Genomic DNA, 12,212 nt, shown 5'->3' on the forward strand with positions numbered 1-12,212 from the left:
GCCCAGCGGCCCTGCGAGGGCTTTGCGTGGCCTTCCCGCCTGGCAGTCAGGTCCCGGCGGCTTTGCCGAGTCACCTGGGGGTGCAGGATGCTGGCCCTCGTGCCCTGGACCGGGCGGTGGTCACACTGCGCCTCCATCCTGTCACTGGGAGGGCAGGTGGCGGCGGGAGGAGAGGGGACACGTAGTGGACGGGCCCTGGGAGCCTCTCGACCCAGGTGAAAAGCGTCCCCGCCTGAGTTGTGCTGCTGGGCACCGGGTCCAAAGGGCCTCAGACTCGAACAGCAGGAGGCCTGTTCTCAACCAGCGGTCGCCGGCCTCCCGGACTCACTCTGAACTGTGAATGGGAGCAGAGAACGGGCAAGGTGGCGTAGTCGTGGCCTCTGGTGCTTTAGTTCAGAAAGGAGCCGGTTATGTCTCGCCTGTTCTGGTTCTTGGGAAGGCGGGGAAGTCGCCACGTGTCCTTTACCCGTCCGTCACCTGCTCGTCGGGCCACGGCAGCGGGACGGTGCGTGGCTGGGCCTCCACATAGGTCTCCCTAAGAACATCAGGGCCCTGGGCGACGGTGGGGCCCTGGTCAGCGGGGAGAGATTAGCCGCCGCTGGAAGCCAGACGGAGGCGTAGGAAGTGGGTAGGTGATGGGGTGGGGGCTCTAGGTGTCAGATTCTATGGGGCCAACAGCTAGTCTTTGGGGCAGAGGGATAATCCTGATGTTCAAGCACCACTCTCTGTACGTCCCTCTGCCCCGTCTCAGCCAACGGCTCCTCTTTGGGGGTAGCTGATACTGTTCGGTGCCTTGGTCTGCAGCCCCCACACTCACGCTTGCTTGTAGCCCTACGTGGACTCTCCTCCCCCCAAGACTTGTCCGTCGGGGCTCTAGCACCCTGTCACCCGTCTTCTCGGACACCTGGGCCTCTTCTTTCAGAAGGCCTCGTAGGCGCTGAGGGACAGTGATGTGGGGCTGTGGAGCCCTCTCTCTCCACGGCCTCCCTCCCCCGTCTGCCCCTCTTCTGCCTCAGTCCTCCCAGATCACCAGGCTCCCTGTCCCCTGCCGTGTTCCTCGCCACCCCTTTGTCACCGAGGCGCTGCCCTGCTCGGCATCGGTGTCTTGCTCCTCCCGCTTCAGCCCAGCCTCTTGGCAAGGTCTGGCTCAGCAAGCTGCTGCCATGTTGGAATCAGCATGTCGGACAGTGGCCTCTTCGCATCCCCCATCGCGAGAGACTGCCCCTGCCGGCCCACTGCCCCTGCTGGTGCCCCGGGCGCACAGCTGCCAGGACTGTGACTCCTGGGGTGGCTTTGTCCCCCCGCTTCGTCTCCTCCATGACATCCATCACTGAGCCTCCCACAGGGCCTTCTTCCCACACCCCGGGCCTGTGGTGGCTGAGTCAGGCGGGTGTCCCTGTCTCATGGTCCCACCTCCAGTCAGTCCACCAGCTACTGAGTGGTCAGTCTTTTTTTTTTTTTAAATGTACTCATTTCAGAGAGGAAGGGAGAGAGAGAAACATCAGTGACGAGAGAATCACTATCAGCTGCCTCCTGCACGCCCCCTACTGGGGATGGAGCCCAGTGACTTCCTGCTTCATAGGTGGACACTCACCCACTGAGCCGCACCCGCCGGACAACGATCAGTCATGTTGGCCCGTCACTCCCTCGGTGTAGATTCAAATCGCTGGCTGGGTGCCGGGATTCTGCCGTCTCACCTCGGCCTCCCTTTCCCAGGCAGGAACCAAAGCCCCACGCGTTCTTTCGCTGTTTACCGGGCACAGACACTGCTTGCCCTGGGGCAGGACAGCGGGGGTGGTGGTTGAATTCCCACGGTGATGGGCACTGAGGAGGGACTGTCCATAGTGGGAGAAGCCCAGCCCGGTGCGTGCTCGCGCTGAGGCAGGAGGGAGGTGCCAGGCCCCCCGCAGAGAAGGGTTCAGGATTGGCCGGATGTGAGGGTCTGGGCAGGAGACCTGAGCCACCACGGCTCCCCTACCCGGGGGTCCTCTGCCCGCTCAGCTCCATGTCCTGTGGGGCTCCGGGCCGTCAGGGAGGCTGTGGGGCACCCTGGGAGTCGTCCTGCAGCGGGTTTAGGATTTTTACAGTTCGGAGCCCTTGGTGACTCTTAGAGAATTCAGAACCTTTTAGGCGGGAACAAACCTAGCTCCACCCCGGCTTCTCTCCACCACCCGAGTGAGCCCCGCCCTCCCGCTGCAGCCCTGGCCCGCACACACCTGCCCTCACACCTGCCCTCACCCCGCAGTTCCCTTGGGAAAGAACCCCTGTTTTGTCTGATCTGAGAGCTCGACTAACCCAATTGCAGCCCTGGCTTGAAGCTCTCACCGATTTGTTCTGCCTGAGCCCAGACCTGGCTGTTACCCCGTCATCTTCCCCCCTAACCTCACCCCAATGCAGAGGGTCCAAAACCCTCCCACAACCCTGAGGGCGGTGGCAGCCCACCGTGCTAGTGGCCAGAGTGTTCTTCTCTCTAGTCCTTATTCTTCCCCGGTCCAGTGCAGGGCCAGAGGCCCCCCTGCCCCTGCCCCTCCCCCTCGTGGCAGGTGGGGGTGCTCCCCGCTGGGGAGCCAGCAGGCAGCCACTGAAAACGGCCGGCCGGCCTTGGAGACTGGCGGCCTGGCTTGTGTCAGCAACCCCAGAGGAGGTGACGGGAGGTAGAGGAAGAATTTGCAGATGATCCCAGTTGTGCTGGGGTCGGGATGACTTCTGTGCTTATTACTGTAGCCGTGGTAGATGAACCGGGGCCGGAGTGGAGGCTGTTCCTGGGTGTATTTGTGCACACAGTATAACGATGCTTGCATTGCATTTACAGGAGTGGCAAGGCGTCTACTGCTCCAAAAACGGAGATAACGTTCAACAGAATGTGAAGATAATACCTGTCATTGGACAGGGAGGGTGAGTGGAATGAACAAGCGCTCCAGTCAGCATACTGTGTTTGGCCGATGGTAAAATGTGCTTTGAATCCTTGCGTAAGTTAAGGGCTGCCTGCAGAAATGTGGGGGAAAGACGTGTGATAGGTCAGGGGTCACCCAGTGGCCTTCCAGGGGGCGCTCCTCAGGGCTGCAGCCTGACTCCAGCTGGCGACTCCGAGCCCCCAGACTCCGGGCCCTCTTGCTTGTGCTGCCCAGACACGGGCCTGACGCACTGAGGTCGGAAGATGAAATCAGTGTATTAGGCTGTGTGATAGCACACTGGCCGGAAGATTTCTGTCTAATCTAACAGCCTGTGTTACCGCTGCATAGACCTAGCACATTACATAAGAATAATTTAAACACCACCCTTTATGGAAACTCGAACAGATGTGACCACAGATCGGAAAGCAGTGTCTACAGGAGCCTAAGGGTCTCCTCTGGTTTGTCTCCGAATCTAGCTTAAGTAAGAGGAACAATGGGAAAGTACGAGTACGTTCTAGAACACCCAGCCCATTAGAAGTGATGATGGCAAAGGAAAGGACAAGGAAGATGCTTATATAAACGCAAAATCATACCTCGTGTGTGATCCCGCCCACGGGAGTGACGAGGAAAAAGGAAGAGGCGGTGTGGCAGTGCCGCTGGCTGGCCTCCACGCCATTTTCCAGACGAGGAAACAGGCTCAGTGGTGAGGCTCCCGGTCCCGGGCCGGCGGCCAGCGCTTGACGGAGCCGGGCCGAGACCTCTGCCCTGACCGCACCGCGCATGTGCGTGGTCGCCGGGCTTCGCTGCCGGCTGGCGATGCCTCGGGGAGATGGGTCTGTTGGGCCCTCCGTTCTGACTCTTTGCCTTTTTATGTCCTCTCCACATTTTTGTGTGGTAAGTTTATACGGACTCGATTATCAAGGGGGAACAGGAAAATGGAAGGAACAGGCGGTAGGGAGAGCCGGCGGCTTCCGTGAGGAGCCCCGGTTGCTTTGCCTTCCGCTCCCAGGGAGCCGGGGCCCCGTGGCCTCTGGCTGTGTCCACGAACGACGGGTCAGATGGCTCAGGGGAACCGGAAGCGCTTCAGCATATGGGGCCGTGAGCGCGACACGCGGTGATCGCAGGCTCCCGGTTGGTTAACATGCAGCTCCTTTTAAAAAACGCACTTTTAATTGTATGTTACGACGACCTGGAAGGGTTGTGTTGTGTTTACGGAAGAGTCGACTTCCTTGCTGCGGGCACCAAAGGGTGTTTGTGGAGACGCGTTCATGGTGGGCTTGGCGCGGACCACAGAGGTGCTTCTCAGAGCAGGTTGTGTGTGGAGAGATGCTCTCTTCATGAGACATAGCGACGCCTCCGTCAGCATAGAGCGCCGGGTAATAACCATGTTTTCTACTTGCAGAAAAATTAGACACTATGTGTCCATTATCCGAGTGAACAACGGCAACAGTAAGGTGTGTGCGGGCCCTGGGGCGGGACGGCTGCCCCGGCGGGGTGCTCCTCCGCCCGCATGCGGTCAGCACTAACGGCGTCTACGTTTCATTTCTAGGCTGAGAAAATAACGGAATCTGTTCAGTCTGACACTCCCACAGGTATGGCGCTCCGTGTTCTCCTCTGACCGCCTGCCCACTGCCCGCGGGTCTGTTTCCTAGGCCCCGTCCCAGGTCCTGAGCCCTTGAGGGCTTCCGACAGGCGTCCTATGGGGAGAGCCCTGGCTACCTCACATGCATGAGTTCAGTGTGGAAGCGTGTTGAGTGACGTGTGGGTTGTTGGCTGATCTGTGCTCTAGGACGCAGGTCTCCCGCAGGGACAGCTTTGTCTCCTGACAGTCGCTGCCGCCAGCCGACAGGAGGCGCCAGGCCCTTCAGACATGCCTCCCCGGTGTCCGCTCCCCCAGCTGGGTGACTGCACGTGGTTCGGGTCCCGGAGGAGACCGTCTCTGTCTCCTGTTCCTTCAGCTTTGGGGACGTGCTTCCCAGCACCAGGCAGCTCATTCCCTCAGGAACGGCCCTCGTGTTTCCTGAGCCGACTGCACCAGGCACTGTGCTGAGTGTGCTGAGTTGAAGCCTGTGTTACCCCGATGGGTAGACATTTTATAGACAAAGTTCCCTTTTCACAGAGAAGGAAACGGGAAGACTGGCTAGCCTGCCCTGGCACCGTAGGCCGTGGTGGGCTGGCACGTTGGCGCCTTCTCGTGGGTGCTGTGCCCAGGAGCACGCAGGGCTCGCGTGAAAGGCAGAGTCGTGGTGCTGAGGGGCGCACAGCGAGTGATAAGGGATGATCAGGTGGGCGAGGTGGGGCGGGGGCCGTGGCGCCTCAGAGGAGAGGGGAAGTCCAGGCGGGGACAGTGGATTTGAAGAAGAGGCAGTGGAGCCCTGGCCGGGAGCTCCGTTGGTTTGAGCGTCGTCCCGATGCACCAAGGTTGTGGGTTGCATCCCTGTCGGGGCTCATACAAGAATCAGCCAGTGAGTCATCAATAAGTGGATCAACAAATTGGTGTTTCCTTTTATTTTTCCCTCCCTCCATCTTTTCTCTTCTTCCCTCTCTTTCAAAATCGATTTAAAAAAATTTTTTTAAGAAGAGTGTGTGTAAGGAAAAGTGTTCCAGGAATAAGACAGGCACAGAAGACGGAAGGTCCAGTGGGTTCTGGAAAGAGCACGGGTTAGATTGAACTGGTATGGAGGGTCAGTGTGCGGAGAGGAGCTGGGGTCACGAAGGATCCCCGGGTGTTACATAGGAAAGGAGGGTTTTCACCTGCAGGCAGTGCAGCCTGAGCCTGTGGGAGCCAGGAGTAGCCTGACGTCTGAGCTCTTAGGGCAGGAGTGTGACAGACGAGGTGGAAGGAGGGACCAGACGAAATGCCAGCATCGCCATAGGCGGGAGCAGAGGCGCAGCAGCTGGTGACGGCAGGAGGAAGGCGGAGGCCAGATGGGAAGGTGGTAGGGACCAGAGCGAGGAAAGCAAGGAAGCGCAGTTGGGAGGCCTGGATGGTGAGGGGTGTGGCGGGCGGGGAAGGTGAGGTGAAGGCATGGTTCCTTGGGTTTGTGTGTTTCCATCGGCTCGTTCATTGTACAGTGTCTGTGGAGTGCCTGCTGGGCGCCGGGCCCTGGTTTCTGCGCTGCAGAGGAGGGCTGGGGCGTAAGTTTTGCTGCCAACAAAGCGTCTGCAGGTAGCTCAGATGTGGGACTGATGAGACTGAGCAGGGATGGTGGAGGATTGGAGATGGAGGGGATCCAGGAGGAGCTGGAGGGAAAGGCGGGGAGCCTGAGTCAGGGCTGGGGAGTGCAGAGCCAGAGGTGGCCTTTGCGTCCGAGAGCTCACTAAGACGTAGAGAGGTGCAGGCTCAGGAGGGGGCAGAGGCAGCTGGAGGAGGAGGAGTGGAAGCTGCCCGCATAGGTCCCACGTGACCATAACCCTTGCACTGCAGGTCAGGGAGCGCCTTTACTTGGATATCTATATAAAAGCCTACGTGACCAGCCAACCGAGTGACTGGTTGCTATGATGTGTACTGACCAGCAGGGGGCAGATGCTCAACACAGGAGCTGCTGAGCTATGGTGACTTGGCAGCTGCGGTTCTCAGGTGACGCACCCTGAACCAGAGAGGAGGGAGCCAGATTCCGGGGTGCGTCACCTGAGAACCCCCCTCTCGCAATCAAGGACCCCTCGGGGGATGTCGGAGAGCTGGTTTTGGCCCCATCGCCGCAGGCCAGGCCAAGGGATCCCATTGGTGCACGAATCCGTGCACCGGGCTTCTAGTTAATAAATATGTAGAACAGCCCTGTGAGGTGGGCACGGCTGTTATCATCATCTCTCTATTACAGAGGAAGAAGCTGAGGTTCAGAAGGGTTGGATAACAGCATGGAGCGGGCAGCCAGGAAGCGCAGAGCTGGGACTAGCAGGCAGATCAGGGCCATGCTCATGGGTGTCCAGCTGGGAGAGTCTAGGCCGCCTGCTGGGCTGTCATTTTACCAGATCACAGGCTCCAGGCGCCTGCATCTCACCCGGGTGAGCGGCTGGCTGGTCAGGCGCCTTCCTCTCAGCATCTAACCACTTTTTACCCACAGGCCCTGCCCACTGTCTTGCCTTGGGGGGCAGTGGAGTTACAGGCAGTGGACCAGCCAGGGTCCTTGGTCACACACCACAAACACCAGTTCTTCAGCAGAAAGAAGCTTGTTGGGAGGAGATGGGGGCCATGGTGGGACAGGGAGCCGGCGCACCGTTCTGAGAGACAGGGACCCAGGGAAGCCGGGCGCCCGTCCCTGCGGCCCCAGAAGCAGCGTGCGGGGCCACCGTGGGCTCTGCTGAAGCCCCGGCACAGCTGCTGTCCCTCCCCACCCCCCAGTGGACAGAATGGCTGCTTCACAGCCTCCCTCGTGCTGCCGTGGCTCTTGGGTGAAGCGCTCATTGGCGGCTTCCTGATGGGGAATGAGGCAAAGGCTCCACCCTCTAGTGGGAGGTTCAGGAAAGGAGCTCGGATCCTGGGTGTCCAGGAAACACTCAGGTCCCAGCACGTGTCCCCTTTAACTGCCCGTGCTGTTTCCACACAACACTGTCGCACCAAAGACACTCCGTGTGACGAGTGTCTGGTCCAGGCCCTGACCTGAACGCCGAGTGCACTGTGGTGAGCAGTACTGAGCACACGGTACTTTGTGGCACCACACGGGGTGGGGGGCGCGGACTGGAGACACTTCCCCGTGATGGCGACGGTGGGAATGGTGCCTGGAACAGACAGAGGTCAGTCGAGGACAGGAAGAGCATTGTGGAGGGCGAGTCCCTTTAAAATGCCAAGTAGAGATTGAAGCCTGCTTCGTCGCCCCCACAGCCCGGTCCTCGGTGCACATGCCTCCTGTTCGTAGCTGTGACCACCACGTGCTGCTCCACCTGCCGGTTCCTTTTCTTCTTGGCTCGTGCCTCTCCTCTCCCACCCCTCACCCCCCCGGGGCTCCTGCCCTTCACAGTCCTTGCTGTGGCCCTGAGTTCCCGGCCTGTGACCCCTCTAGACCACACCTTGTTCCACTTCCCACCCCAGTGCCTGGCTTGTGCCCAGGAAGTGTGTGTTGAGTGGACAAATGGAGAAGGACGAAGGAATAACCCAGTTCACAGCCCAGCTTTAAAGGAGCGGTGTGGCCCGAGTCTCCGGAAGCTGCGGAAGGAGACACACTGGCCTGTGGTTGGGAGGAGGAGCGATGGAAGAAGGGCAGTGCTCTCTGAGGTAGAGGCAGCAGATGTCAAGGCTGCTCCTGAGACGGAGGGGAGCCGCTGGCCCAGCCTCGAGTGGTCAGGCCGGTGAGAGGAAGGCAGGCTGTTGCACGCGCTGTCCCGTCCTGGCTGCCAGCAAGTTGCTCTGTCTTGGAGGTCTGGAGGGATTTGAGTGAGGGAGCCGGGCCGGCAGTGGCTGTATCCAGTGGTGCTCACCTGTGCACAGGACTGAGCAGGTGTTGGGACGGCAGATGTGTGTCTGTTGAGCATCTGTTATGTGCTGGGTGGTGCTGCCTCCTGGGAAGGAGAAAGGGAGACTTTGCTGCGCTTACTCATTCCCAGCTGGAGGAGGCAGACCGGAAGCTGCCGGTTACCGGCAGTGTTGTGGGGTCGGGGAGCGGTAGGGGAAGGTTTCCCAAAGGTCACACCTAGGCTGCATCTTCAAAGGAGGTTGGCAGTCAACCAGGTGGGAAGGTGGCCTGGGAGAGCACGCTCCCCTGGAGGAACGCGGTCTGTGCCAAGACGTAGAGGGTGGGGGTAGACGAGCACATCATAGGGGTCATGATGGCGAAGAGAGGGGCCCAGGGATCACAGGGCCCTGGGCGCCACACAGGAGCTTAAATCTTATCCTGAAAACCACGATGAGCCGTTGAGAGGTTCTGGTTGGGAGAGGGATTGGTCCAGTTATTTTAGAAGGCTTGCTGGGCTGCCTTTAGAGAGGGAGTTTGAAGGGGGCGAGGCAGGGGCCGTGGGACAGTGAAGGGAGCTGTCGTTATAATCGAGAGGATTGGGCGTGGCTGCGGCCTAGGGCGGGCAGATTAAAGGGGTGTTTAGGAGATAGAATCCACAGACTTACCTGAGCAGCAGAGGCCGTGGGGAGGAGGGAGGAGTCATGGATGCTGCTCCGTGACCTGGGACAGAGTGGGCTTGGGAGAAGAGAATGTGTTCCTTGGCGGTGCCTGCGGGTGGAAGTGCAGGTGGCCGTGGCCAGTTAGGATGTAAGCCTGGAGCTCAGGGCAGGACAGTGACACAGGAGTAAGTGACAGCGAAGGAAGGAGGGGCTCCTAAGGAGATAGTGTTTTCCAAGAAGAGAAGAAGGGCCACCAGACATTGGGACACAAGGGACGGGCTGGTTAAGGAAGAGGGACCAGGAAGAAGAGTAGGAGACGGAAGGCAGGCCAGGAGGTGGACTGTGCAAGAAGGAGTTTCCGGAAAGGGGTCGGGTGTGTCTTGGACCACAGGCTGTCGGATCAGAATGGACTTGTGTCCTTCAGCTGCAACAGCGCAGAGGCCAGCAGTGACCTGAAAGGCCGTGGTCAGTGCCCATGTAGAGGAGCGTAGCAAACAGCAAGTGAAGATGTGTCTCGAGGGGGAGCCAAGGGCCAGCCTGCAGGTCCTGCTCGCGGGCAGGGCTGGAGGTGAAGGGGGCGCGCTGCAGCGGGAACCTCCCCACAGGCGGCCCCCGGGCTCCTCCTCTGTGACCTGGGGACCGGCCGGCTGAGGGCTGGAGGGGCTCAGCGCCACCCATGGCGCCAGCAGGTGCAGAGGAGGGACAGGAAGGCTGCCTGCCTGTCATTGATTGGTGCGGGGGTCGGGGGAGGGGCCAGGCAACCCCCTTGGAGCCCAGAAGAGTCGTGGTGCTGTTCACAGAAAGGGGGTGGGGGGAAGAGATGACAGAGCCCAACCCAGTGCCCCCTGTGCCCCCTCGGGACAGGCACGCTCCTCCGAGGACGTCAGACCTGATGTTTGCATACAGGGTTTCTCCCCTTGGGGCCAAACGTGTCGGGGCTCAAAACTCCCTCCCGTTTCCCTCAGTTTATAGCAGCGTGAGGAGTTCCTAGTTCACATCTACTCGTCGCCACTTTCCATCGAGCAGGACCCTCATTACGGGACTTGGAGCCTGGGAAGCACTCGTCTGTGATGTCCATGTGGGGCTTCCTGAAGCCCTGACACCTCCCTTTCAGTCTTCTGTGCACCGTGTGGATTTTTGTTGCAACTTAGACAGTGTCCCAATTCTTAAATTGTGTTTTAAATGGTAACTGCCATTTTCACCCCTTGATGAGGCGATTTATCGCTTGTTCCCACAGATAACCAATCAGGTAAACATAAAGACAAGAGGAAAAGCTCCCTGGACGTCAGGAGTGTCGCCTCGCGAGCAAGCGAAGGTAGGTCCCCAAGACCGGGAGCCGGTACCACCTGGTGCTGCATGCACGGACCTGGCGCCTCCCCTCCTCATCCCCCGGCCGCTGCCCACCCCCCAGCGACCTGTCACTCCACTCCTCATCCCCCGGCCGCTCCCCACCCCCCAGCAACCTGTCACTCCCCTCCTCATCCCCCGGCCACTGCCCCCGCCTCGCTGCCCCCCAGCAACCTGTCACTCCCCTCCCCTCCTCATCCCCCAGCCGCTGCCCACCCCCCAGCAACCTGTCACTCCCCTCCTCATCCCCCGGCCGCTGCCCACTCCCCAGCAACCTGTCACTCCCCTCCTCATCCCCCGGCCACTGCCCACCCCCCAGCGACCTGTCACTCCCCTCCTCATCCCCCGGCCGCTGCCCACCCCCCAGCGACCTGTCACTCCCCTCCTCATCCCCCGGCCGCTGCCCACCCCCCAGCGACCTGTCACTCCCCTCCTCATCTCCCGGCCGCTGCCCCCTCCCCTCCTCATCCCCCGGCCACTACCCCCTCCTCGCCGCCCCCCAGCGACCTGTCACTCCCCTCCTCATCCCTGGGCCACTGCTCCCCACCCCCACCCCTAGCAACCTGTCACTCCCCTCCCCTCCGGCTCCTGCCAGTGGGCTCCATGCTGAGCCTTTGGAGGGAGTCAGGGAATGAAGGAAAAGGGACAGTTTACTGTCTGTTCTACGGTTGAGTTCCTAAAGCGTCACAGCAGGTCCTGGAAAGGGTCACTGCCTGTGTGGGGTGTGCTGGTTCTCCCCGGGACCGTGTGGGTTTCCTCCCACAGCCAAAAGCACGCTGGTGAAGTGTGCCTGAAGGTCCCTGTCCGAGTGGGTGTGGGTGAGGCCCCTCGGCGGAGAGGTCCTGCCGGGCCTTTGCTGGCAGGGGAGGCTGCGGGTTAGGAGGAATGACCTCACTTGTTTTTATTGACCTTTCTTACATATGTGTATCACCATGCTTATTTCAGTGTCTAATGTTAGAAGTGTTTGGGTTTTTATTTAGAAGTTTGGTGATATATTTGTGACCAGAAATATGTTGCAGGATCCAAATTTTGTTTATATCAATTAGCCGAGGGTAAAACTGTTTCCATTTTGCTGAAATAGAAATTTCTAAGAACCTATCAATGGAGAAACCAAGATGGCGGCATAGGTAAACACCTAAACTGCTGCCTCACACAACAATTTCAAAACTACAACTAAAAGACAAAATGGACACCATCCAGAACCACAGGAAAGCTGGCTGAGTGGAAATTCTACAATTAGAAGGAAAGAGAAAAGCTCACTGAGACTCGGAGGAGCTGCAAAAGGCTGAGGTACGGAGACACGCGCGTGCGGAGAGGACTGAGTGTGCAGCTGGCTTTCTCAAGTGGGAGGGAGACGGAAGCTCCCGACTGCGCTGAACTCCAGTTCCGGGCGAGACTCTAGGAACCCAGACTCATTCGGGGAGAAACTGGACTGACTGGCAGTGGGCAAAACTCGAGGGCAGCTTTCTCTCAGAGGTGCTTGCAGCGATTACTGAGGGACACTGAGACCCAGGGGCCTCTTAGGGCAGGGCTGACGGGAAGCCAAGGCTGTCGGCTCCTCCCTGAGACTCCGCCCCATCCAAGCTGAGCACAGAGGCTTTTGCAAGTCTTCTCCCATAAGGGTGTCTCCAGCACAGAAGTTCTCCCAGTGTAGACGCAGCTGATCCTCACAGCCACTTGGCCTGGAGGTCAGTTCCTCCCAGTAATACCAACAACTATCAAGACTTAACTACAACAAGGCTGAGCACACAGTCCACAAAGGGGTGCACCAAGAGTGTCCACCTCAGGTAACTGGGGAGGCTGAGCCACTGGGCCCTAGAGGACACCTAGCACACAAAACCACTCTATCAACTCAGGGAAGCAGCGAAAATGCAGAGACAAACATCACAAATGAAAGAAATGGAGGAAAACAAACGACTGGA

General features: G+C 59.4%; 1 protein-coding gene across 2 annotated transcripts in view; it reads left to right on the forward strand.

Annotated features, from left to right (window-relative positions):
• Window positions 1–12,212, forward strand: part of PDE8A (phosphodiesterase 8A) — a 101,973-nt gene that overhangs the window by 72,797 nt on the left and 16,964 nt on the right. For both annotated transcript variants that reach the window (XM_080651499.1, XM_080651498.1), the window contains exons 9-12: window positions 2,813–2,895; window positions 4,297–4,348; window positions 4,444–4,486; window positions 10,181–10,258. In XM_080651499.1, the coding sequence (XP_080507625.1) occupies window positions 2,813–2,895; window positions 4,297–4,348; window positions 4,444–4,486; window positions 10,181–10,258 (256 nt within the window). The remainder of the gene's footprint in view (window positions 1–2,812; window positions 2,896–4,296; window positions 4,349–4,443; window positions 4,487–10,180; window positions 10,259–12,212) is intronic.

This window comes from Plecotus auritus (genome assembly GCF_963455305.1).
Source record: "Plecotus auritus genome assembly, chromosome: 15".
Taxonomy (NCBI): Eukaryota; Metazoa; Chordata; class Mammalia; order Chiroptera; family Vespertilionidae; genus Plecotus; species Plecotus auritus.